Below are 22,675 nucleotides of genomic sequence, written 5' to 3' on the forward strand. Positions count from 1 at the left end.
TGAGACAGCTTTTTGTATCCTTTCCCTGAACAACTATGTTGAATAATCTTTGTTTTCAGAGCATTTGACAGTTGTTTTGAGGAGCCCATGATGCCACTCTTCAGAGGAGATTCAAACAGGAGAACAACTTGCAAGTGGCCACTTTAAGTTGCTTTTCTCATAATTGCATACACCTGGCTATGAAGTTCAAAGCTCAATGAGGTTACAAAACCCAAAAACGTGCTTTAGTAAGTCAGTAAAAAGTAGGTAGGAGTATTTAAAACAAGAAAATGATAAGGGTGCCCATACTTATGCACCTGTCAAATTTTGTTTGAATGCAGATTGCACATTTTCTGTTAGTACAATAAACCTCATTTCAAGGCAGAAACATTACTGTGTCCAACAGTTATTACATATATCAAACTGAAATAGCTGTTGCAAAAGCACCAATTTTAAGAAAACATTAAGCTTAAGATTAATAGGGGTGCCCAAACTTTTTCATATAACTGTATATATATACTGTATACTGTATATACATCTGCATCTCACTAAATTAGAATATCATCAAAAAGTTAATTTATTTCAGTTCTTCAATACAAAAAGTGAAACTCCTATACTATATAGAGTCATTACAAACAGAGTGATCTATTTCAAGGGTTTATTTCTGTTAATGTTGATGATTATGGCTTACAGCCATGAAAACACAAAAGTCATTATCTCAGTAAATTAGAATACTTTATAACACCAGCTTGAAAAATTATTTTAAAATCTGAAATGTTGGCCTACTGAAATGTATGTTCATTAAATGCACTCAATACTTGGTCGGGGATCCTTTTGCATCAATTACTGCATCAATGCGGCGTGGCATGGAGGTGATCAGCCTGTGGCACTGCTGATGTGTTATGGAAGCCCAGGTTGCTTTGATAGCAGCCTTCAACTCGTCTGCATTGTTGGGTCTGGTGTCTCTCATCTTCCTCTTGACAATACACCACAGATTCTCTATGGGGTTAAGCTCAGGCGAGTTTGCTGGCCAATCAAGCACAGTGATACTGTGGTTTTTAAACCAGGTATTGGTACTTTTGGCAGTGTGGACTGGTGCCAAACCCTGCTGGAGAATTAAATTTCCATCTCCAAAAAGCTTGTTTGCAGAGGGAAGCATGAAGTACTCTAAAATTTCCTGGTAGATGGCTGCGCTGACTTTGGTCTTGATAAAACACAGTGAACCTACACCAGCAGATGACATTGCTCCTTAAACCATCACTGATTGTGGAAACTTCACACTAAACCTCAAGCAGCTTGGATTGTGTGCCTCTCCACTCTTCCTCCTGACTCTGGGACCTTGATTTCCAAATGAAAATTGGAACTCTGAGACCTGGTGGAGTGTGTCAATGACTGCCTTCTGGACATCTGTCAAGTCAGCAGTCTTCCCCATGATTGTGGAGCCTACTGAAACATACTAAGGAACCTTTTTAAACGCATAGGAAACCTTTGCAGGTGTTTTTTGTTAATTATTTTAATTTACTGAGATAGTGACTCTTGTATTTTCATTGGCTGTAAGCCATAATCATCAACATTAACAGAAATAAACACTTGAAATAGATCTCTCTGTTTGTAATGACTCTATATAATATATGAGTTTCACTTTTTGCATTGAAAAACTGAAATAAATTAACTTTTTGATGATATTCTAATTTTATGAGAAGCACCTGTGTATATAAATATATATTTTTTTATTATTATTATTTTCTGATTTTTTTAAAAAATATTTTAATATTTTTTTTTGTATTTTCTTTCACTTTTTTTGCTTTTTCACATTGTCCTACTATGAGACTTTCACTTTTTGCAGTCTGATCGCCTGTATAGTGTAGGGATGCAGCACCATTCCTATGCTATTCAAGCTGTCAGCCCTGCACTGTCAGGCAAACTTGTTAGATCATGCACTGTGCATGATCTATCAACTTTGCTAGCTCTGATGATCTGGATGTCGTCATACCAAAATCGGGTCACCATGGCAACAATTGGGCCCTGCGACGACATCGCAGGGTCTCCGATCCAAGGGCAGAGGGGCTTTCTTCCCTCTGCCACAGACCCCTGTGCTCGGGCAATCGCCATGACATATACAGTTATATGAAAAAGTTTGGGCACCCCTATTAATCTTAAGCTTAATGTTTTCTTAAAATTGGTGTTTTTGCAACAGCTATTTCAGTTTGATATATGTAATAACTGTTGGACACAGTAATGTTTCTGCCTTGAAATGAGGTTTATTGCACTAACAGAAATTGTGCAATCTGTATTCAAATAAAATTTGACAGGTGCATAAGTATGGGCACCTCACCAGAAAAAGTGACATTAATATTTAGTAGATCCTCCTTTTGCAAAAATAACAGCCTCTAGTCGCTTCCTGTTGCTTTTAATGAGTTCCTGGATCCTGGATGAAGGTATTTTTGACCATTCCTCTTTACAAAACAATTCCAGTTCAGTTAAGTTTGATGGTCGCCGAGCATGGACAGCCCTCTTCAAATGATCCCACAGATGTTCAATGATATTCAGGTCTGGGGACTGGGATGGCCATTCCAGAACATTGTAATTGTTCCTCTGCATGAATGCCTGAGTAGATTTGGAGCGGTGTTTTGGATCATTGTCTTGCTGAAAGATCCATCCCCTGCGTAACTTCAACTTTATCACTGATTCTTGAACATTATTGTCAAGAATCTGCTGATACTGAGTGGAATCCATGCGTCCCTCAACTTTAACAAGATTCCCGGTGCCGGCATTGGCCACACAGCCCCAAAACATGATGGAACCTCCACCAAATTTAACTGTGGGTAGCAAGTGTTTTTCTTGGAATGCTGTGTTTTTTTGCCGCTATGCATAACGACTTTTTGCATGACCAAACAACTCAATCTTGGTTTCATCAGCCCACAGGACCTTCTTCCAAAAAGAAATTGGCTTCTCCAAATGTGCTTTTGCATACCTCAGCCGACTCTGTTTGTGGCGTGCTTGCAGAAACGGCTTCTTTCACATCACTCTCCCATACAGTTTCTCCTTGTGCAAAGTGTGTTGTATAGTTGACCGATGCACAGTGACACCATCTGCCGCAAGTTGATGCTGCAGCTCTCTGGAGGTGGTCTGAGGATTGTCCTTGACTGATCTCACCATTCTTCTACTCTGCCTTTCTGATGTTTTTCTTGGCCTGCCACTTCTGGCCTTAACAAGAACTGTCCCTGTGTTCTTCCATTTCCTTACTATGTTCCTCACAGTGGAAACTGACAGGTTAAATCTCTGAGACAGCTTTTTGTATCCTTCCCCTGAACAACTATTTTGAATAATCTTTGTTTTCAGATCATTTGACAGTTGTTTTGAGGAGCCCATGATGCCACTCTTCAGAGGAGATTCAAACAGGAGAACAACTTGCAAGTAGCCACTTTAAGGAGCTTTTCTCATCATTGCATACACCTGGCTATGAAGTTCAAAGCTCAATGAGGTTACAAAACTAAAAAAAGTGCTTTAGTAAGTCAGTAAAAAGTAGGTAGGAGTATTTAAAACAAGAAAATTATATGGGTGCCCATACTTATGCACCTGTCAAATTTTGTTTGAATGCAGATTGCACATTTTCTGTTAGTACAATAAACCTCATTTCAAGGCAGAAACATTACTGTGTCCAACAGTTATTACATATATCAAACTGAAATAGCTGTTGCAAAAACACCAATTTTAAGAAAACATTAAGCTTAAGATTAATAGGGGTGCCCAAACTTTTTCATATAACTGTATATACTGCATCGGTCAGGATGTCTTTCCCGACGATGACGCATATATACTACAAATGTTGGGAAGGTGTTACTAATACCCTTAGGAGGCTTGAAGCTGCAACATCCGATCGCTTGTGCCACACTTAGCAGGGCATCAGCCCTGCTATGTTGCTATGTGTATCAAAAATCACAATCTCCTATGAATGCCAGCCATGGGCTGGAGTTCATAGGAGATTTATAATGACAAGCACAGGGGTATTCTGCAGAACCCCAGCTGTCATGGCAACCCATCGGTGCCCTCAATCATGTAACGGGGTGCTGATGGGCGGGACTTGTGATGTTCTTCTACCTGGCGAGTGTTAAATGCTGCTGTCAGTGATTGCATATGGGAATTTAAATGATGGGTGATTTGTGAATCTTCTAGAAATTTCATTAATAAGTTAGAAGGTGAGCTGAAATATAAAATATATGACATTTTGGTTCATTCAGCCTTAATTTACTATTCGCAGTTCAATTCTTGTGATTTTTAAGAATAATGCATTTTTGTTTTCATTTTCAGAAATAAAGCTTTTATACAGCTGACTTGATGATTGATCATGTGATTATATTATGCTAATATCAAACTTGTATTATGCTATATACAGTAAAATATTTAAACTTATTTCCTCATAGACTATAAGCTTGCGAGCAGGGCCCTCACTCCTTTCGATATGAGATATGCTTATTCTATATTGTCTGCAAAAAGTTCCCCCTAAAATTGTAAAGTGCTGTGGAATATGTTGGCACTATAAAAATAAAAATTATTATTATAATTATTATTATTAAACTACCATTATGCTAGTACTAGCGCATTTACAGCATCACAACACCTGTTTGGCATGTGGGTTTCCTTGTCTCAGAATTATACGCTAATAGATTACTCTTTTCTCTGTTTTTCTCTGTGTGATCACACTCCTCTATCTTCTCTGTCACGTGCTGTCGTCTATACAGAGGATGCAGAAGGCTGCTAAAATCAAGAAAAAAGCGGTGTGTGGAATGTTTCCTGTTTTTACTAACATCCATTTCATTGTCTTTTTTCATTCCATTAGCTTCTAAACCATTTTATCTAGATTGAAAACAGATTTTTAGCTTGTAACTGATCATATGCTTAAAAGGCATGAACACCTTTTGGGGCATTTTTTTTACTTAAATGCTTGTTTTATTTTTTTTTTGTCTAGAAAGCATTTTTGTATTATGGTTTCTTTACAAATTGTGGGCCTTCTGCCTTGTTAAGACCTGCTATGCTTTAATTGTGATGCATAACCAGTTTCTCGCAGAGTCACTGAGGAATCTTAGTCTATTCCCTCATGTACAATGGGCTCTAGTCCACTAATATTCTTGGGTTTTCAAGAGAGTGGTCCAAAAAGTTAAGAGAAGAGATCATTGTCTTTCACAAACAGGTAAAAGTATACAAAGTTATCACAAAGGCATTGAATGATCCTAGAGGTACAATGGAAGTGTAAGGGGGAAGACCGGGGAGTAAGTACTTTCAGAACAAGGGATCCGGAACTGCCGGGGCTGTGACTCTGGTTGCAGGGGGAAGACAGACTGCGAGCACAGGAGTCAGGTGACCGGGAAGCTGGGGGCGTGTCCAGAGCCAGAGCTCAGGGGTCAGGTGACCAGGGAGCTGGGGGCTTGTCTAGGAATAGAGAGAAAAAGGAGGTTTGCACGGGAAAGCAGGGAGTTGACAGTTGGGGTCAAGCCCCACTAGAGGGAGAAGAGACGCAGGGTCCGTGGAGTCGAGCAAGTGAGGTGCAGTGTTATGGACTAGGGGCTCAGCGGGTCAAACCGGAGACCGCCCGCTGCTGCCAGAAGACGTGGAGCCGAGCAAGTGAGGTGCAGTGTTATGGACTAGGCGCTCAGCGGGTCAAACTGGAGACCGCCTGCTGCCGCCAGAAGACGGGGCATTGTTTTGGCGGGGAAGCCAGAAGAAAACAACACTGGCATCAGCTGGCAGCTGCCTTGTGAGGAACAAGAGTCAGCTAAGTGTAAAACTGCCGATTAGAACCGTATCGCCTACATCTAGCCAAACTGTGGATTGTCGGGTATAGTCTGTTACCTGCTACTCCCTATGTTGTCCCCATATTTCCCCTGTTACTCCCTGCTTGGAGATTGACCCTGTTGCAATAAATCCTCCTTGTTTGTTAACCCTGTACAGGCTGCTCTGTGTTTCTGTGTCACTGCATCTAAAGTACCTTAGTTACAGAAGCAGAGTTCACAAGTTCAAAGTTAAAGCTACATGGCCTATACTGAGTCAGTATGGTGGCTCAGTGGTTAGCACTGTTACTTTGCAGAAATGAGGTCTTAGGTTCAAATCCCACCAAGTACAACATCTGCAAGGAGTTTGTATGTTCTCCCTCTGTTTGTGTGGGTTTTCTCCCACACTCCAAAGACATACTGATAGGGAATTTAGATTGTGAGCCCCAATAGGGATAGTAATGATGATGTCTGTAAAGCGCTGTGGAGTTAATTGTACTATATAAGCGAGTAAAACAAATAATATCTGAACTAAGCAGAGAGAGGAAACTATCACTGTCTCCTACCAGATTTTGTTTTTCATTAACTGAAAAAAATGCATCAAGATTTGGTGGCAGCAGGCACTGAAGATTCAATTTAGAAGGCAGATACTAAACGCTGAAGGTCTCAATGTTTGTACCTCTACTTGCCCAATAGCACAAATTTGTTGGCTCTAAAATGTACAAAACCATACAAATAAACCTCAAATGTTTGAGGATTCAGTTCTGTTGAGTGAAGAAACAAAACAGGAACTTTTCAGGCTTCTTAATCAGCAGTACATCTGGAGGAGGAAAAATTAATAATGCGCCAAAAGGAACATCCTTCCTACAGTAAAGGATGGTGATGGCTCGATGAAACTCTGGGGATGCCTTCCTTCCTCTTGAAGTAGAAACCTAGAGTGTTTGGAAGGCAATATGGATTCAATCAAGAATCAGAAAATTCTAGAAGAAAACATCATGGCTTCTGTTAGAAAGCTGAAACATTGGCATCTTTTGACTTTCCAGCAGGACCGTGGTCCCAAGCATACCTCAAGATCCACAAAGGATTGCCCTAATAAGTCCTGGAAAATTCTGGAGTGACTGGCATAGCCTGCTGACTTGAATCGCATAGAAAATCTTTGGCTGAATTTGACGTAATTGGTTGCAACAATTAAACTTAAGAATAATAGTGAACTGGAAGTTGTGTAGTCAATGTTTCTTTGACTTTGAACTTGTAAAGTACAGTATGCTTCCAATTGTTTCTCTAAGAACATTAAATGTATATGCTATCTATTGCCCACAAGCAGGGCCGGCTCCAGGTTTTTCTGGGCCCCGGGCGAAAGAGTCTCTGTGGGCCCCTTTAACACATACACGATTCATGATGCACAGATACGACGGAGAAATATATATATATAGTACACAGGGCCCAGCCTGCCACCTCATCCTTCACATATGCAGACATGCGCACACACACGGTACGCAGACATGCACACACGGTACGCAGACATGCGCACGCACACACAGTACGCAGACACGCTCACGCACACACGGTACGCAGACATGCGCACGCACACACGGTACGCAGACACATGCACGCACACACGGTACGCAGACACATGCACGCACACACGGTACGCAGACACATGCACGCACACACGGTACGCAGACACATGCACGCACACACGGTACACAGACAGCCGCACGCAGACATGGTACGCAGACATGCACACGCACACACGGTACGCAGACACATGCACGCACACACGGTACGCATACACATGCACGCACACATGGTACACAAATTCTTAAAAACATATATAAAACAGACAAATATATATACACAGTCATACGCACTGACATTCACACAGACCCATTACAAATATTTTTAATATGGGGATTGGGGAAGCCTCACTCACCTGTTCCCGGTTCAGTGTCCTGTCCAGCAGCTCCTCAGGTATGGGGCAGTGCAGGGCCCCCGGCGTGTCACAGACTTCATGGACCTGGAACATCAGAGGGGCCCACTTGCGGTCGGGTCCGGGCCGCTCCCCCCATCTGTGCAGGAACTCCGACGGTGTTTGATTGCCGGCACTCCCCCAGACATGGCCGCGCACTGTGCGGCTGTGTCTGCTAGTAATGACACGGCAGGGGCGACACACAAGCACAATTAAAGGTGCAGTGCCGTCGACCCTGTCGTGTCATTACTAGCAGACACAGCACACTGTGCGCGGCCATGTCTGAAGTGCTGGCAATCAAGCAGCGCCTGCGTCACTGAACAGGTGCCGAGGAAGCGGCCAGGGCCCCGACAGTGAGTGGGTGGTGGGCTCCGACAGTGAGTGGGCGGTGGGCCCCGACAGTGAGTGGGCGATGGGTGGGCCCCGACAGTGAGTGGGCGGTGGGCCCCGACAGTGATTGGGCGGTGGGCCCCGACAGTGAGTGGGCGGTGGGCCCCTCTGATTTTCCAGGGCCCCGGCACTTGCCCGGGTACGCCGGGTGCTGACGCCGGCCCTGCCCACAAGGAATGGGCTAAGATTTCTTAGGAACTCTACCAGACATGGGTGTCTATCTATGCATCATGTATGCAGCAGGTCATAACAGCTAAAGGTGGTCTACTAAGTACTAAATACCAAAGACACTTCTCAAAAAATTGTTGGATAATTGTGAGACTGCCAAAGTTATCAAAAGGGGTATTTTGTGTTGAATTTAGAGAAACCACTTGTTATACTACATGTTTTTGTTGATTGCTTTACTGCAAAGTATATAAAGTTTGTAAATTTTAGTTTTTAAAACAAATTTACAATGAGGGTTGAATCATTTTGATTGCTGCTGTATGTGTGATATCATATTGGATAGAGTTCACTTAAACTATACAATCCATGGAGAAAAGCAAAGCATAACAAATCTGCTCTAACACCTCATAACATTTTCCAGTGCAAGTTTAATTTACTGCTTACCGGAAAATAATAAGATTTGAAGGATTAACAGATTATATAGCTCGCTATAAAAATAAGTTTCATTGAGGCTCAAAGTTATAAAACCCCCTCTGAAATGAAAAGAGTTAATTTGCACAATTCAGATTCCATTCAGTGAAGTATAACCTTGCCATTATACACTTGGAATGAAACATTTTTTTTGTCCTAATATCGATGGGCATCTCAAGTGGCTAACCCATGCATTAGCAGAAAAAACATATCCGTATTGATAGATGAAAACAGATATAAGTTATTGATACCGTGATCGGTGTACGAGTTTGAAAAATAAAATGTTTTTATCAGTCGAGGAGTGACGCAATTAAAGTGAGCTAAGAAAGGAATAAGGGTATAAAAGAAATGGTTCATAAAAAATGGACTGGAATAGAAATGACCCTTTTGTTTCAAACCATATCGAGACTGTGCAATATGTAAAGTATGGGTTAAAAGACTGTTGACCAGATAGTCTCCTTTTATAGAATATTTAAGCATTGGGGTTCTTAGGAACCTGTACATTCATAGCATGTTCTTATGATACTCAGCATGGAGTATTCGCATCTCATAGGCACTGTATAATATATAATCTTATACTACTATTGTTCTGTATTTCACTAGTAATCCATTCAACTTTAAATACACAGTGGTTGAATGATAGCTTCAATAACATTTTCTTTTTTTCAACAGTCTAAGATTTTTCATAAATATCACATTGTTCACATTGTTAAGCTGCTTTTGTGCAGAATGTTCATTGTTGTGTGTTGATTCTTTTTTAGTTTTCACTTCCCAGTAACTCTGAAGAGGTAATAATATATATTGTTATTTGGACATGTGAGTGCTCTTCACAATAATAACCTAAAATCTCCCATCAATTCCGCACCCCTAAAATTTACATCATGCTAAGAAACGCTTACTATTTCTAGCATACTGTGTCCTCTCTCCTATTCTTCATCTATACTTGGACTCATTCATTCACAGTACATAATGATAAGTGCCTTGACTGATGAGATGTAATTTACTAGAAAACAGTTCCAAAAATCTCTGAGGCTTTGTTTTTATGCCTCATGGCATTTATCATGGGAAGATATGATAATTATGGAAAATGTGCCAAGGCAGATCTTTTCTCCTGATAGCAATGTGCTGGATAACAGAGCTTTTTTTTAATATTTTTCCCAAAGCCAGAAAGTATTTTTCTTATTTTTAGTCTACTGAAATATTATATAAATCTGCTAATGGATTCAAATATAACAGTCCTTTTCTTGTTTCTAACATTATTTAACGTAAATATGTATAGTAATTTGATAGTTTACTATATGATCACATAACTAATAACTGGTTTACACATGACCCTCCAGTTAAAATCAAGCAGCAGGAGCTGGAACAAATGAACAATGATGGCATGCTTCATAAGGTGGCCACCAAATATGATTGCTAGAGTTTTCCATATATAATAAAATGCCAGCCACTCGGGCAGCACGGTAGCTCAGTCGTTAGCACTGCTTTTGTATGCTCTCCCCGTGTTTGGGTGGGTTTTCTCCGGTTTCCTCCCACAGACAAACTGACATGTTTGTCCAAAGACATACTGATAGGGAATTTAGATTGTGAGCCCCAATGGGGACAGCGATGATAATCTATGTAAAGCGCTGCGGAATATGTTGCCGCTATATGAAAATAAAGATTATATTATTATTATATTTAAATAGCTCCCTACGCTAAACATTTCAATAGCATATGTGGTAAAGCGACTTGCTCAGCTCTCCAGAGGCAGACACAGGACACACAGTTCGGGTAAACTTCCTGCGGGTTTATTGTACGGCATAAACTCCAGCAGCATCCCTTAAAAAATAAACAGTCCCTCTAGGGGTTAACGGGAAAACACAAGACAAAGTATAACAGTGTACTTTAGCCAGCTAGGCTCTGCCCGCTGCAGGTAGCACAGTGTAGTCTCAGCAACACCAGTCCTCCGGTGTTGCTTTCTGGGTTCAGCCCAACACAGCCTGGAGACTTCCCTCTCCAGACCACACACTACACACAGGAAACAATAATGACTTAGCATTTAAACCTTGCTCCGCCACACCCTGAGGGGAGGTAGTGTGAATGGCTTCCCACCCTCTTTGCCATTCCCATAAAACCACACCCTTTAAGGGTGTTAACCCCCAGCATATAGCATGCTGGCAGAAATTTAGTAGGTTTTAGTTCACACAGGAGAGCAACCTGTGTGACACATACCTCCCCTCGTATATCACAGCAGTGACTCTGTCAAATATTCCCTCCCTCTGCCCAAAAGCCGGAGGTTTGGGCACCTTCCCATACCTGGAAGGGAATTCTAGAGAGGGCATCCGCATTCCTGTGTAATTTCTCGGGCCTATGCTCCACGTGAAAGTTAAAGTCCTGAAGACCTAGGAATAGTGTTGAGCGAGCACTAAAATGCTCGGGTGCTCGAAGCTCGGGCCGAGCTCGCCGTGATACTCGGGTGCTCGACCCGAGCAACGAGCCCAATGTTAGTCTATGGGAGACTCGAGCATTTTTGCGGTGGCACCCCGGCAGTCTTTTAAAAGCCTAACAAGTGCCCAAAATGATAGTGACAGTGCTCAAATGACATGGGGACAGCATGGGGATCGCCCCAGGAAGCATTTCTGACCCCCAGGTCACTGCTGTCAACAACGTGGTCAGAGGTATTAGGCCACTTTTACGGGCTCACAATAAAACGTTCAAAAACGAAAGTGAAACTTTTTTCCTGTAAAATATGTTAAGGAACATCCTTTCCAGGGAAAAGACTTGTGTATAAGTTAAAATAAATGACCAAAAACAAAAATACTCCTCCACACCTTCGGCTATGTTCACAAGTAGCATTTTTTATGCGTTTTTGCACTTTTGTATTGCTTTCAACTATGACAAATGCATTCACCGGGAAATGTCATTTTAACATTTTACAACCTTATCTGGCCATGTGCTGTGTGACACATGCATAAAGTGCTGAAAAGACATGGGAACAGCATGGGGAAGACCCCTGGAAGCATCTCTGACTCCCTGGTCACTGTCTAAAAGTGTGCCCATCATAAGTGATCCTTGCCGCATCAGAAGATGCAGACTTGCAACTATCCGCATGCAAGTTCTAGTCCCAGGGCAGTGTTCAATTGTACCTCCCCCATTCCTTGCAATACAAGCGCAAGTATGCAGCCTGCCACCCACCCACCCCCAGGCTGCAATACCATACTGCTTGCTTGCTTGCACTTGAAATTGGGCCTTTTAGGCATGTGGAGGCGGAAGCTGGCCACCATGTCATGGCTGTGTTGGCGGCCTGGAATCCATACTCAGTCCCCATCCGCCCGGCGGCCGGGTGTCCATACTCGTCCCCAGCCGCCCCGCGGCCGGGTGTCCACACACGGTCCCCAGCCGCCTGGGGGCAGCCGGGTGTCCATAAACGGTCCCCAGCCGCCCCTATTTCTCCTTGGAACATCCCCCCACACACTTTTCTTAGCCCGGCCTGCTTTAGGCAGCATTGGACGAGCCCACCAGAGAACCAGACTCCTCCGGTGGGCCCTGACTTCTCCATCCGTGGAGTTGAGAGTGCCAAGGTGAGGAGCATGATGATGATGACAGAAGTTAGCATCTGCTATGTTTTCTTTTAATGCAAGTGTAAGTGTGCAGCCTGCCACCCACCCACCCCCAGACTGCAATTCCATACTGCTAGCTTGCACTTGAAATGGGGCCTTTTAGTTTGGAGGAGGCCGAAGCTGGCCACTACCTCATGGCTGCTTCGGCAGCGAGGTATCCATACTCAGTCCCCAGCCGCCCCTATTTGTCCTGGTGTGCCTTATACATAAGATTAAGCGCGTATACCAAAACATTACCTGTGCCCTCCCCAGTGCATTTAGTGGGAAGGAGAGCCTATTCCGCTGTAGTGTGTGCATGCCAAACCCCTGCTCATGGTACATGCGAAGATGCCTCCCACCTTGCACCTGTCGTTGCAGACTTGCAACTATCCCCATTCAAGTCCTTGTCCCAGGGCAGTGTTCAATTGTACCTCTCCCATTCCTTGCAATGCAAGCGCAAGTATGCAGCCAGCCACCCACCCACCCCCAGGCTGCAATACCATACTGCTTGCTTGTCGGCGGCCTGGTATCCATACTCAGTCCCCAGCCGCCTGGTGGCCTGGTGTCCCCGCTTGCTTCCCAGCCTCCAGGGGGTGGCCGGGTGTCCATACTCGGTCCCCAGCCACCCCTATTTGTCCCGGTAACCTTTCCCACTCAGTGGAGTTGAGAGTGCCAAGGTGAGGAGCATGATGAGGATGATAGAAGATAGCATCTGCTTTGTTTTGTTGTAATGCAAGCGCATGTATGTAGTAGCGACTAGGCCTGAGGTGGTCAGCGTTTTGGCGCATATCCTACCTCCTCCGAGGATTGCTGGATGTTTTCCTGCTACTATTCAAGTTCTATGACTCCTGTTAAAACAAAGCTTCAGGTGATAAATGATGGATGAGGTAGTGGCAAAGGAGAAAGAGCAGGAGGAACAGGGACCATTCACATCAATATCAGGCCAGTCAACCAGATATGTCTTGTAGGATATGTTTCTGTAACAAAAGGAGCGATTCGGCTACACAGTTATAGGGCATACAGTGAGTGCAATGCCTACCAAAAATTTCGAGGCACTCCAATGCCCTTTGGAAATGACATGGAGGTTAGAGGGCGTTAACTAAACCTTATTTTCCATTTATAGCAACTGGGTCTCCTGTGCACTGTTGGCCTAAGCAGTGAATGGAAGGCTTTCCAAAAATTATGAGGAACTGCAATGCCCCTTACAAGAGCCATGTGTGGCACCCCAGGGATCTGGTCACCACAGTAATAGAGATATTACGTCGGAGAGCAAGTGGGAGGTTTCCTGGTCAGGATCCCTTAAACATGCAACATCCTCCTGCCCCAGTACTGGGAGGGGAGAATTCTGCCCTTATAAACTGGATCTGGGGCGGGGTTGAGTGAGTCAGAGAACAGTCAGAGTCAGAGTGAGAGCAAGGGAAAGTAACAGCAAGGAGCTCTGTAGAAGCTAGGAGCTAAAGACCAGGGGCTGGAAGCTGAGCAGAGCTCGCCCTGGCAGAAGACAATAGGAACCGGACACAGGAGTCCGAGGCTGTGAGGACTTATATATCCAGCAGCAGAAACCAGCCGGCAGGGGATTTCAGGTCCTCTGGCCATAGAAGCCCGGAGGCTCAGTCACAAGCAAGGGACCAGCACCGCCGTCGTGGAGCGGAGGCTAACAGAAGGCCCCAAGTCCCCAGCTATACGGGTGAGCACTACACGGTACACTCAGGGACGTGGGCTACTTCTACCCGCTTACAGCAAGGTAGCCAGGAAGAGTGCAGACAGACAGGGAGGCATACAACTCCACCTGGCCAGCAGAACTCCTGCTTGCTCACAGACTGACCAGGCCTCTTATGCTAGCCAGTACTCCCGGGAGGGTCTACCTTATAATCATCAGTAAAGACCCTGAACTGCACTGCAAAGACCTTGAGTCGTTCCTGCTGCGCTCGTGCACCATCACCCCCATCATCCACACTCACTGCCCTGAGGCTATACTCCTCCCTTGGGGAGTTATCCCATTCTCTGCTGCGCACACAACACCAGCCTCAGCGGTCTGCCTCGCAGCGGTGGTACTCCCTGACCGCAATCCACGGGTGGCGCAGTCGAACAATTAACCTCAAAACCTAAGAAAGACTGCCACTGGTTTGACCAGCCTGAGCCACGAGACCGGGTCACCGCCACGGAGACTACAGACCCCAGAGACCCGGCACCGAGTATCCCACACACGTGTACACACGGCCCAGGGGGCGCGTCACATGCAGTACAGCATATTACAAACATAAGTCCCATTATTGGGGAGTGGGTCTCCCATAGTATTTGCTTATGCCTTGCAAGCAAAAGCTGCCAAAAATTAGGACGGAGCAACTTGCAATGCCCCTTACAAGAGCCATGCAGTACAGCATATTACAAACATAAGTCCCATTATTGGGGAGTGGGTCTCCCATAGTATTTGCTTATGCCATGCAAGCAAAAGCTGCCAAAAATTAGGATGGAGCAACTTGCAATGCCCCTTACAAGAGCCAAGCAGTACAGCATATTACAAACATAAGTCCCATTATTGGGGAGTGGGTCTCCCATAGTATTTGCTTATGCCTTTCAAGCAAAAGCTGCCAAAAATTAGGACGGAGCAACTTGCAATGCCCCTTACAAGAGCCATGCAGTACAGCATATTACAAACATAAGTCCCATTATTTGGGAGTGGGTCTCCCATAGTATTTGCTTATGCCTTGCAAGCAAAAGCTGCCAAAAATTAGGACGGAGCAACTTGCAATGCCCCTTACAAGAGCCATGCAGTACAGCATATTACAAACATAAGTCCCATTATTGGGGAGTGGGTCTCCCATAGTATTTGCTTATGCTTTCCAAGCAAAAGCTGCCAAAAATTAGGACGGAGCAACTTGCAATGCCCCTTACAAGAGCCATGCCGTACAGCATATTACAAACATAAGTCCCATTATTGGGGAGTGGGTGTCCCATAGTATTTGCTTATGCCTTTCAATCAAAAGCTGCCAACAATTAGGACGGAGCAACTTGCAATGCCCCTTACAAGAGCCATGCAGTACAGCATATTACAAACATAAGTCCCATTATTGGAGAGTGGGTGTCCCATAGTATTTGCTTATGCCTTGCAAGCAAAAGCTGCCAAAAATTAGGACGGAGCAACTTGCAATGCCCCTTACAAGAGTCATGTAGTACAGCATATTACAAACATAAGTCCCATTATTGGGGAGTGGGTCTCCCATAGTATTTGCTTATGCTTTCCAAGCAAAAGCTGCCAAAAATTATGACGGAGCAACTTGCAATGCCCCTTACAAGAGCCATGCAGTACAGCATATTACAAACATAAGTCCCATTATTGGGGAGTGGGTGTCCCATAGTATTTGCTTATGCCTTGCAAGCAAAAGCTGCCAAAAATTAGGACGGAGCTATTTGCAATGCCCCTTACAAGAGCCATGCAGTACAGCATATTACAAACATAAGTCCCATTATTGGGGAGTGGGTGTCCCATAGTATTTGCTTATGCCTTGCAAGCAAAAGCTGCCAAAAATTAGGACGGAGCAAGTTGCAATGCCCCTTACAAGAGCCATGCAGTACAGCATATTACAAACATAAGTCCCATTATTGGGGAGTGGGTGTCCCATAGTATTTGCTTATGCCTTGCAAGCAAAAGCTGCCAAAAATTAGGACGGAGCAACTTGCAATGCCCCTTACAAGAGCCATGCAGTACAGCATATTACAAACATAAGTCCCATTATTGGGGAGTGGGTGTCCCATAGTATTTGCTTATGCCTTGCAAGCAAAAGCTGCCAAAAATTAGGACAGAGCAACTTGCAATGCCCCTTACAAGAGCCATGCAGTATAGCATATTACAAACATAAGTCCCATTATTGGGGAGTGGGTGTCCCATAGTATTTGCTTATGCCTTGCAAGCAAAAGCTGTCAAAAATAAGGACGGAGAAGCTTGCAATGCTGGCACCCTGGTGTTATAGTGGTGGTGGAGGCTGAGGATAAGGAGAAGAAGATAAAACAGCCAAAACGAGGAAGCGTATACCCATGTGTGGGTGTGAAGCGGTGCATGTGAATACACCTCCCGAAATAACACAGTGGATTTGACTTTATGTTACTCTGCTGTCATTTGGTGGTGATGAGAAGTCTGGCCCAATACAGCCCTTGTTCATTTTGATAAGGGTCAGCTTGTCAGCATTGTCAGTTGACAGGCGAGTGCGCTTATCAGTTATAATTCCCCCAGCGGCACTAAAAACACGCTCCGATAACACGCTAGCGGCAGGGCAGGCCAGGACCTCCAAGGCGTACAGAGCGAGTTCATTCCAAGTGTTCAGCTTGGATACCCAATATTTAAAAGGCACAGAGGAATGACGGAGGACGCTGGTACGGTCGGCAAGGTACTCCCTCACCATCTTTTGAAACTTTCCACTCCTTGTGAGAGTACCCCGTGCCTCAGGGCCTGTAAGCTGGGCGGGTGTCAGAAAACTGTCCCAGAACGTTGACAGTGTTCCCCTGCCTCTGCTGGATTGAAGTTGCATCTCTCTTGCCTGTACGCCTTGGTTGGGCAACGAACTGTGACCTCTGCCGCTAGCGTGTTCAGATGGGAATTTTTTTAAGAGTTCTGCAGCAAGGGCCTTCTGGTACGGCCCCATTTTTGTAGACCTCTCCACCTCAGGAATAAGAGAGTGAAAGTTCTCCTTGTAGCGGGGGTCTACAAGTGTCACCAACCAGTAATGACTGTCACCCAACATTTTGACAACGCGAGGGTCACGGTTAAGGCAGCGTAACATAAAGTCAGCCATGCGTGCCAGACAGGTAACGGGCAATATTTCCATGTCCTCACCAAGATGACGACTGACCATGCTCTCCTCCTCCTCCTCTTCCTCCTCCCCCCTGTCCTCAGGCCACCCACGCTGAACCGACGGTATTACACTTGTACAGGTACTACCGTCTACAACGCATGATAGCAGCTCCTGTTCTTCCTCCTCCTCCTCCTCTCCCTCATTGTCCCCCAATGCACGTTGGGATGAGATGAGGCTGGGCTGTGTGTAATCGCCCGCTACGGCTTCTTGATCCATATCATCATACTCTGGCTGCAATGCCTCCTCTTTAATTCTCTGCAGAGAGCGTTGCAAAAGACAGACAAGTGGGATGCTGACACTAATGATGGCGTCATCGCCACTCACCATCTTGGTGGCCTCCTCAAAGTTTGTCAGGATGGTACATATGTCAGACATCCAGGTCCACTCCTGAGGTCTTATGTGTGGAGTCTGACCTGAATATCGACGGCCTTGTTGCAGCTGGTACTCCACAACTGCTCTCTTCTGCTCACAAATCCTTTGCAACATGTGGAGGGTAGAGTTCCAACGTGTGGGGACATCACACACCAGTCGGTGTGCTGGAAGCTGCAAACGCTGCTGCAACACAGCAAGGGCGGCGGAAGCTGTAGCCGACTTGCGAAAATGAGCTGACAGGCGGCGTACTTTCACGAGCAGATCTGGCAACTCGGGGTACGATTTAAGAAACCGCTGAACCACGAGGTTAAGCACATGAGCCAGGCATGGTACGTGTGTGATCTCACCTCGCCTCAGAGCCGCCACCAGGTTATGGCCATTGTCACACACGACCATGCTGGGATGTAGGTTCAGCGGTCTCAGCCACAGATCTGCCTGCTCTTTCACAGCTGTCCACAACTCACAAGCAGTGTGAGGTTTATCACCTAAGCTTATGAGTTTCAGCACAGCCTGTTGCCGCTTGGCGGAGGCAGTACTGCAATGCTTCCAGCTTGTAACTGATGTGGTGATATCTGAGATGGAGGCTGAACATGAGGAGGAGGAGGAGGATTCGCAGGAGCTGTACACTGTGGGGGCACCTCTGACTGACATAGGGCCCGCAATCCTCGGTGTGGGGAGGATGTGTTCCGTCCCAAGGTCCGACTGGGTCCCGGCTTCCACTATGTTTACCCAGTGTGCCGTCAGAGAGATGTACCGTCCCTGGCCACAAGCACTTGTCCACGTGTCCGTTGTCAGGTGGACTCTCTCAGTAACTGTGTTGTTGAGGGCACGGCAGATGCTTTGGGACATGTGCGTGTGTAGTGCGCGGATGGCACACCGGGCAAAATAGTGTCGGCTGGGGACCGAGTACCGAGGCACGGCCACCACCATAAGATTGCGGAAGGATTCAGTCTCTACCAGCTTAAAAGGCAGCATTTCCAACGCAAGCAGTCGTGAAATGTGCGAATTTGGGACTGTGGCCTGTGGAGAGTTAGCTGCGAATTTCCGCTTTCGTTCAAAGGTCTGGGATATGGACAATTGAACGCTGCGGTGGGACGTGGACGTTGATGCTGTTTCTTGAGAAACTGCCATAACAAGTGAAGACTGAGAGGAGGGGGCATCTTTACATGCAGTATGGACAGGGGATTGCCTTGCACACACAACAGGGGGTTTTATTGCACGCACAACAGTGGAAGAAGCAGTGGTGACACCCGCTGACACTGGTCGTGGACCCTGGGTTTTGCCCCACAAAGTCGGGTGCTTTGCTGCCATGTGCCTGATCATGCTGGTGGTGGTCAGGCTGGTAGTTTTGTCACCCCTGCTGATGCTGGCATGGCAGGTGGAACATATGGCCTTTTTGGGGTTATCAGCAGTCTTTAAAAAATTTCAGACTCTGGAAGACCTACCGCTTGTACTGGCAACGTCCCTCGTGTTGGTGTTACGGGGAACGGTTGCCTGCCTTCTGTCTGCGGCCACCACACTGCTTCTTCCTGCCTGTTGGGGTACTCTGCCTCCCTCCCCCTGTGTGCTGCTGGCCTCACTCTGCATGTCCTCCTTCCACGTTGGGTCAGTTACTAGATCATCCACCACCTCCTCCTCTTCCACTTGCGCACCACGATCCTCCTCCTCACTTCCTGGCAATTGTGTCTCGTCATTGTCCACCTCTTGTGACAGATTGCCAACGTCGACTTCCTGTGGCCGTGGCTGTTCAAATATTTGGGCATCGCAACATGGGATCTCCTCTTCCACCACTTCAAGCGTATCAGGCGAGGGGCCCAAATATGGAAATGGACCTGTGAACAGTTCTTCAGAGTGTCCAAGTGTGGGATCACTTGCTGTCTGACGACACTCGGCATGGTGGGAGGAAGGAGCATCAGGGTGAGGAGGAGTATGCGGTCGAGATTCACGGCTACTAAGAGTTGACCATGTGGAAGACAGACCGGAGGTGGTGGTGCCCAGGTAACTGGAAGTATTATCTGCTATCCAATTAATAACCTGTTCACACTGATCAGTTCTCAATACTGGTGTTGTTCTGTGCTTCCCTAGTAATTCGGTCAAGAAGTGGGAGCGAGAAGATGTGGCTGTTGGTTGTGGCACATTTTCACCTTGGCCACGGCCCCGTCCTCTGCACGAACCATCACCAGAACGTCCACTTCCACGTCCCTTGCCACGCGCCTTGCCCATTGTAAATGAAGTAAAATAGCTTACACTTGCACTATCAATGGAAAAAGGGTAATAAAGAGTAGATTAGAACCGTGGAAGAGGAAAACCACAGTTATTGTTTACTGGGGTATACCACACTTTTTTAAATAGAGATATTTGCGGCTGAACAGTGAGCGACACACTCAAACTGCTTTTTTTTAGATACCAAAGGCCCAAAACTGGATAGTACAGCGATTTGACCCGTGGAACTGCAAAACCACACTGGGATGTCAGGCCTACACAAGACTATTTTCAACAGATATATTTTTGTGTCACAACAGTCAGGAGACACTACTGTTTTTCTTTACGGAAAATATACCAAAACCTGAATAATAGAGATTTTTTACCGTGGGATGGCAAAACCACAGTTATTGTTTACTGGGGTATACCACACTTTTTTAAATAGAGATATTTGCGGCTGAACAGTGAGCGACACACTCAAACTGCTTTTTTTTTTAGATACCAAAGGCCCAAAACTGGATAGTACAGCGATTTGACCCGTGGAACTGCGAAACCACACTGAGATGTCGGGCCTACACAAGACTATTTTCAACAGATATATTTTTGTGTCTCAACAGTCAGGAGACAGTGCTGTTTTTCTTTACGGAAAATATACCAAAACCTGAATAACAGAGATTTTTTTACCGTGGGATGGCAAAACCACAGTTATTGTTTACTGGGGTATACCACACTTTTTTAAATAGAGATATTTGCGGCTGAACAGTGAGCGACACACTCAAACTGTTTTTTTTTTTTTAGATACAAATGACCCAAAATGGATAATACAGAGGTTTGAACCGTGGAAGTGCAAAACAACACTTCTGTTTCTCTAGCCTACACCAGACTATTTTCAACAGTTATATTTGTGTCTGAAAAATCAGAGACACGCTTTTTTTTTTGGGGGGGGGGGGGACACCAAAAGGTTAATAAGACGGGTATTTGTACAGTGTGAAGAAGGAAAAAAAAAGGAGGATTTAGATAAGAAAAAAAATGATTTTTCCTGGCCCCCGACACCTGGTGCTAAGTCCAGCAATTTCAACAATGGGAGCACACAGGACTGTAATGCAGGGTTTGCTGGTATAACCACTGTGTCTCCTATACAGCCTGCCTGCCTGGTATCTGGGATGGATATTAGTCCTGAAAAGGACTGTTTGTTTGTTCTGGCAGCCTTTACAGACCCTACACTAACTATTTCGCAGTTTATATCTCTCCCTAAATCAGCAGCGCTGTCCCTACACTGTCTAATCCGGAGCGACTGTGTCCAAGATGGCGGCGCCCGGTTTTAAATACTCGAGGTGACGCTGTGCGGCCAGCTAATCACTGTAATGCCCACAACCAACATGGCTGCAGCATTACAGTGACTGGCTGGCAATTCCTGCATGTTCATTGGCTCTGTAAAGAGCGCCAAACATTCAGGGCGGAGACCCGAGCTCCCGCCCGAGTAACCCGGAAATGCTCGGTGCTCGCCGAACATCCCGAGTAGCGTGATGCTCGGGCGAGTACCGAGCAGTGTCGAGCATGTTCGCTCAACACTACCTAGGAACCATCTAGTTACCCTGGCATTTTTACCCCTCTTTTCCCTCAACCATCTCAAAGGGGAATGGTCTGACACCAACTTAAACTTCCGGCCTAGTAGGTAATATCTCAGTGTATCTACGGCCCACTTTATGGCTACACACTCTTCTTTTACTATTGCGTAGCTCTTCTCGCAGGACGAAAGCTTCCAGCTCAGATAGAGAATGGGATGTTTTTCTCCATTTATCTCTTGAGAGAGTATGGCTCCTAGACCAACCTCTGAATCATCTGTCTGGACCACAAACTCTTTCTTAAAGTTTGGTGCACCAGGACCGGCTGCTTACACATTTCTAGCTTCAGCTGTTGAAACATGGTCTCTGTTTCCTCTGTCCACTTCACCATGGTTGATCTGGTGCCTTTTGGGAGATCCGTCAGCGGCGAGGCAATCATGGCAAAATTCGGGATAAACCGCCGGTAATATCCCACCACTCCCAGGAACGCTTTTACTTGCTTCTTGGAGAGCAGTTGCTGCCAGGTCTGGATTACCTCCACTTTGTTGACTTGCGGCTTTATTTTGCCTCTCCCGATGACATAGCCCAAGTACTTGGCCTCCTCTTTCCCAATGGCACCTTTTTTCGGATTTATTGTAAATCCCACCTTCCTTAGTGCATCCAGAATGACCTGTAGTTTAGGTAGGTGACTAGCCCAGTCTGTGCTAAAGACTACAATGTTGTCAAGGTAGGCTGCAGCATACTTCTTATGTGTGGCTAGGATCCGATCCATAGCCCTCTGGAAGGTGGCTGGGGCCCCCTGTAGTCCGAATGCCATCCGAGTGTATTGAAAGCTCCCATCAAGGGGCCGAGAAAGCCGTCTTCTCCTTGGCCGTTTGGGACATGGGGATCTGCCAATAGCCCTTCGTCAGGTCAAAAGTGGTGACATACCTCACCGGTTCAAGCCTCTCGATGAGTTCGTCGACGCGGGGCATCGGGTACGCGTCACACTTGGACACCTCATTTAGCTAGCAGTAGTCATTACAAAACATCCACTCTCCCTTGGGTTTTGGCACGAGGACAATTGGGCTCGACCACCCACTCTTTGACTCCTCTATTACACCGAGGTCTAACATCCTCTTCACCTTGGCCGAGATCACCTCCCGGCGTGCTTACGGAATTGGGTACGGCTTCAAATTCACTCTTGCATGTGACTCTGTTAGCACGTCATGCTCTACCACCTGAGTATGCCCCGGCAACTCTGAGAACAGGTCACGATTCCGCTGTAGTAGTTCTCGACACTGTTGCTTCTGGGCCGGTGATAGAGTCTCTGCTATAGTGATCTTCTCCACCTTACTTTTGGGAGTGGCTCCCAGGCAAGGAG

The 22,675-nt window shown here is 45.7% G+C and overlaps 1 protein-coding gene across 2 annotated transcripts in view; it reads left to right on the forward strand.

Annotated features, from left to right (window-relative positions):
- The window catches only part of APBA2 (amyloid beta precursor protein binding family A member 2), a 699,615-nt gene that overhangs the window by 547,191 nt on the left and 129,749 nt on the right, over nt 1–22,675 (forward strand). Inside the window, exon 7 of one of the 2 annotated variants that reach the window (XM_073652927.1) lies at nt 4,722–4,757. The exons of the other annotated variant lie outside the window; for it this stretch is intronic. Within the exon in view, the coding sequence (XP_073509028.1) occupies nt 4,722–4,757 (36 nt within the window). The remainder of the gene's footprint in view (nt 1–4,721; nt 4,758–22,675) is intronic. 2 annotated transcript variants of the gene reach the window in all.

Source organism: Phyllobates terribilis, unplaced genomic scaffold (genome assembly GCF_046119375.1).
Source record: "Phyllobates terribilis strain yellow unplaced genomic scaffold, ASM4611937v1 Scaffold_11__3_contigs__length_659146591, whole genome shotgun sequence".
Lineage (NCBI taxonomy): Eukaryota > Metazoa > Chordata > Amphibia > Anura > Dendrobatidae > Phyllobates > Phyllobates terribilis.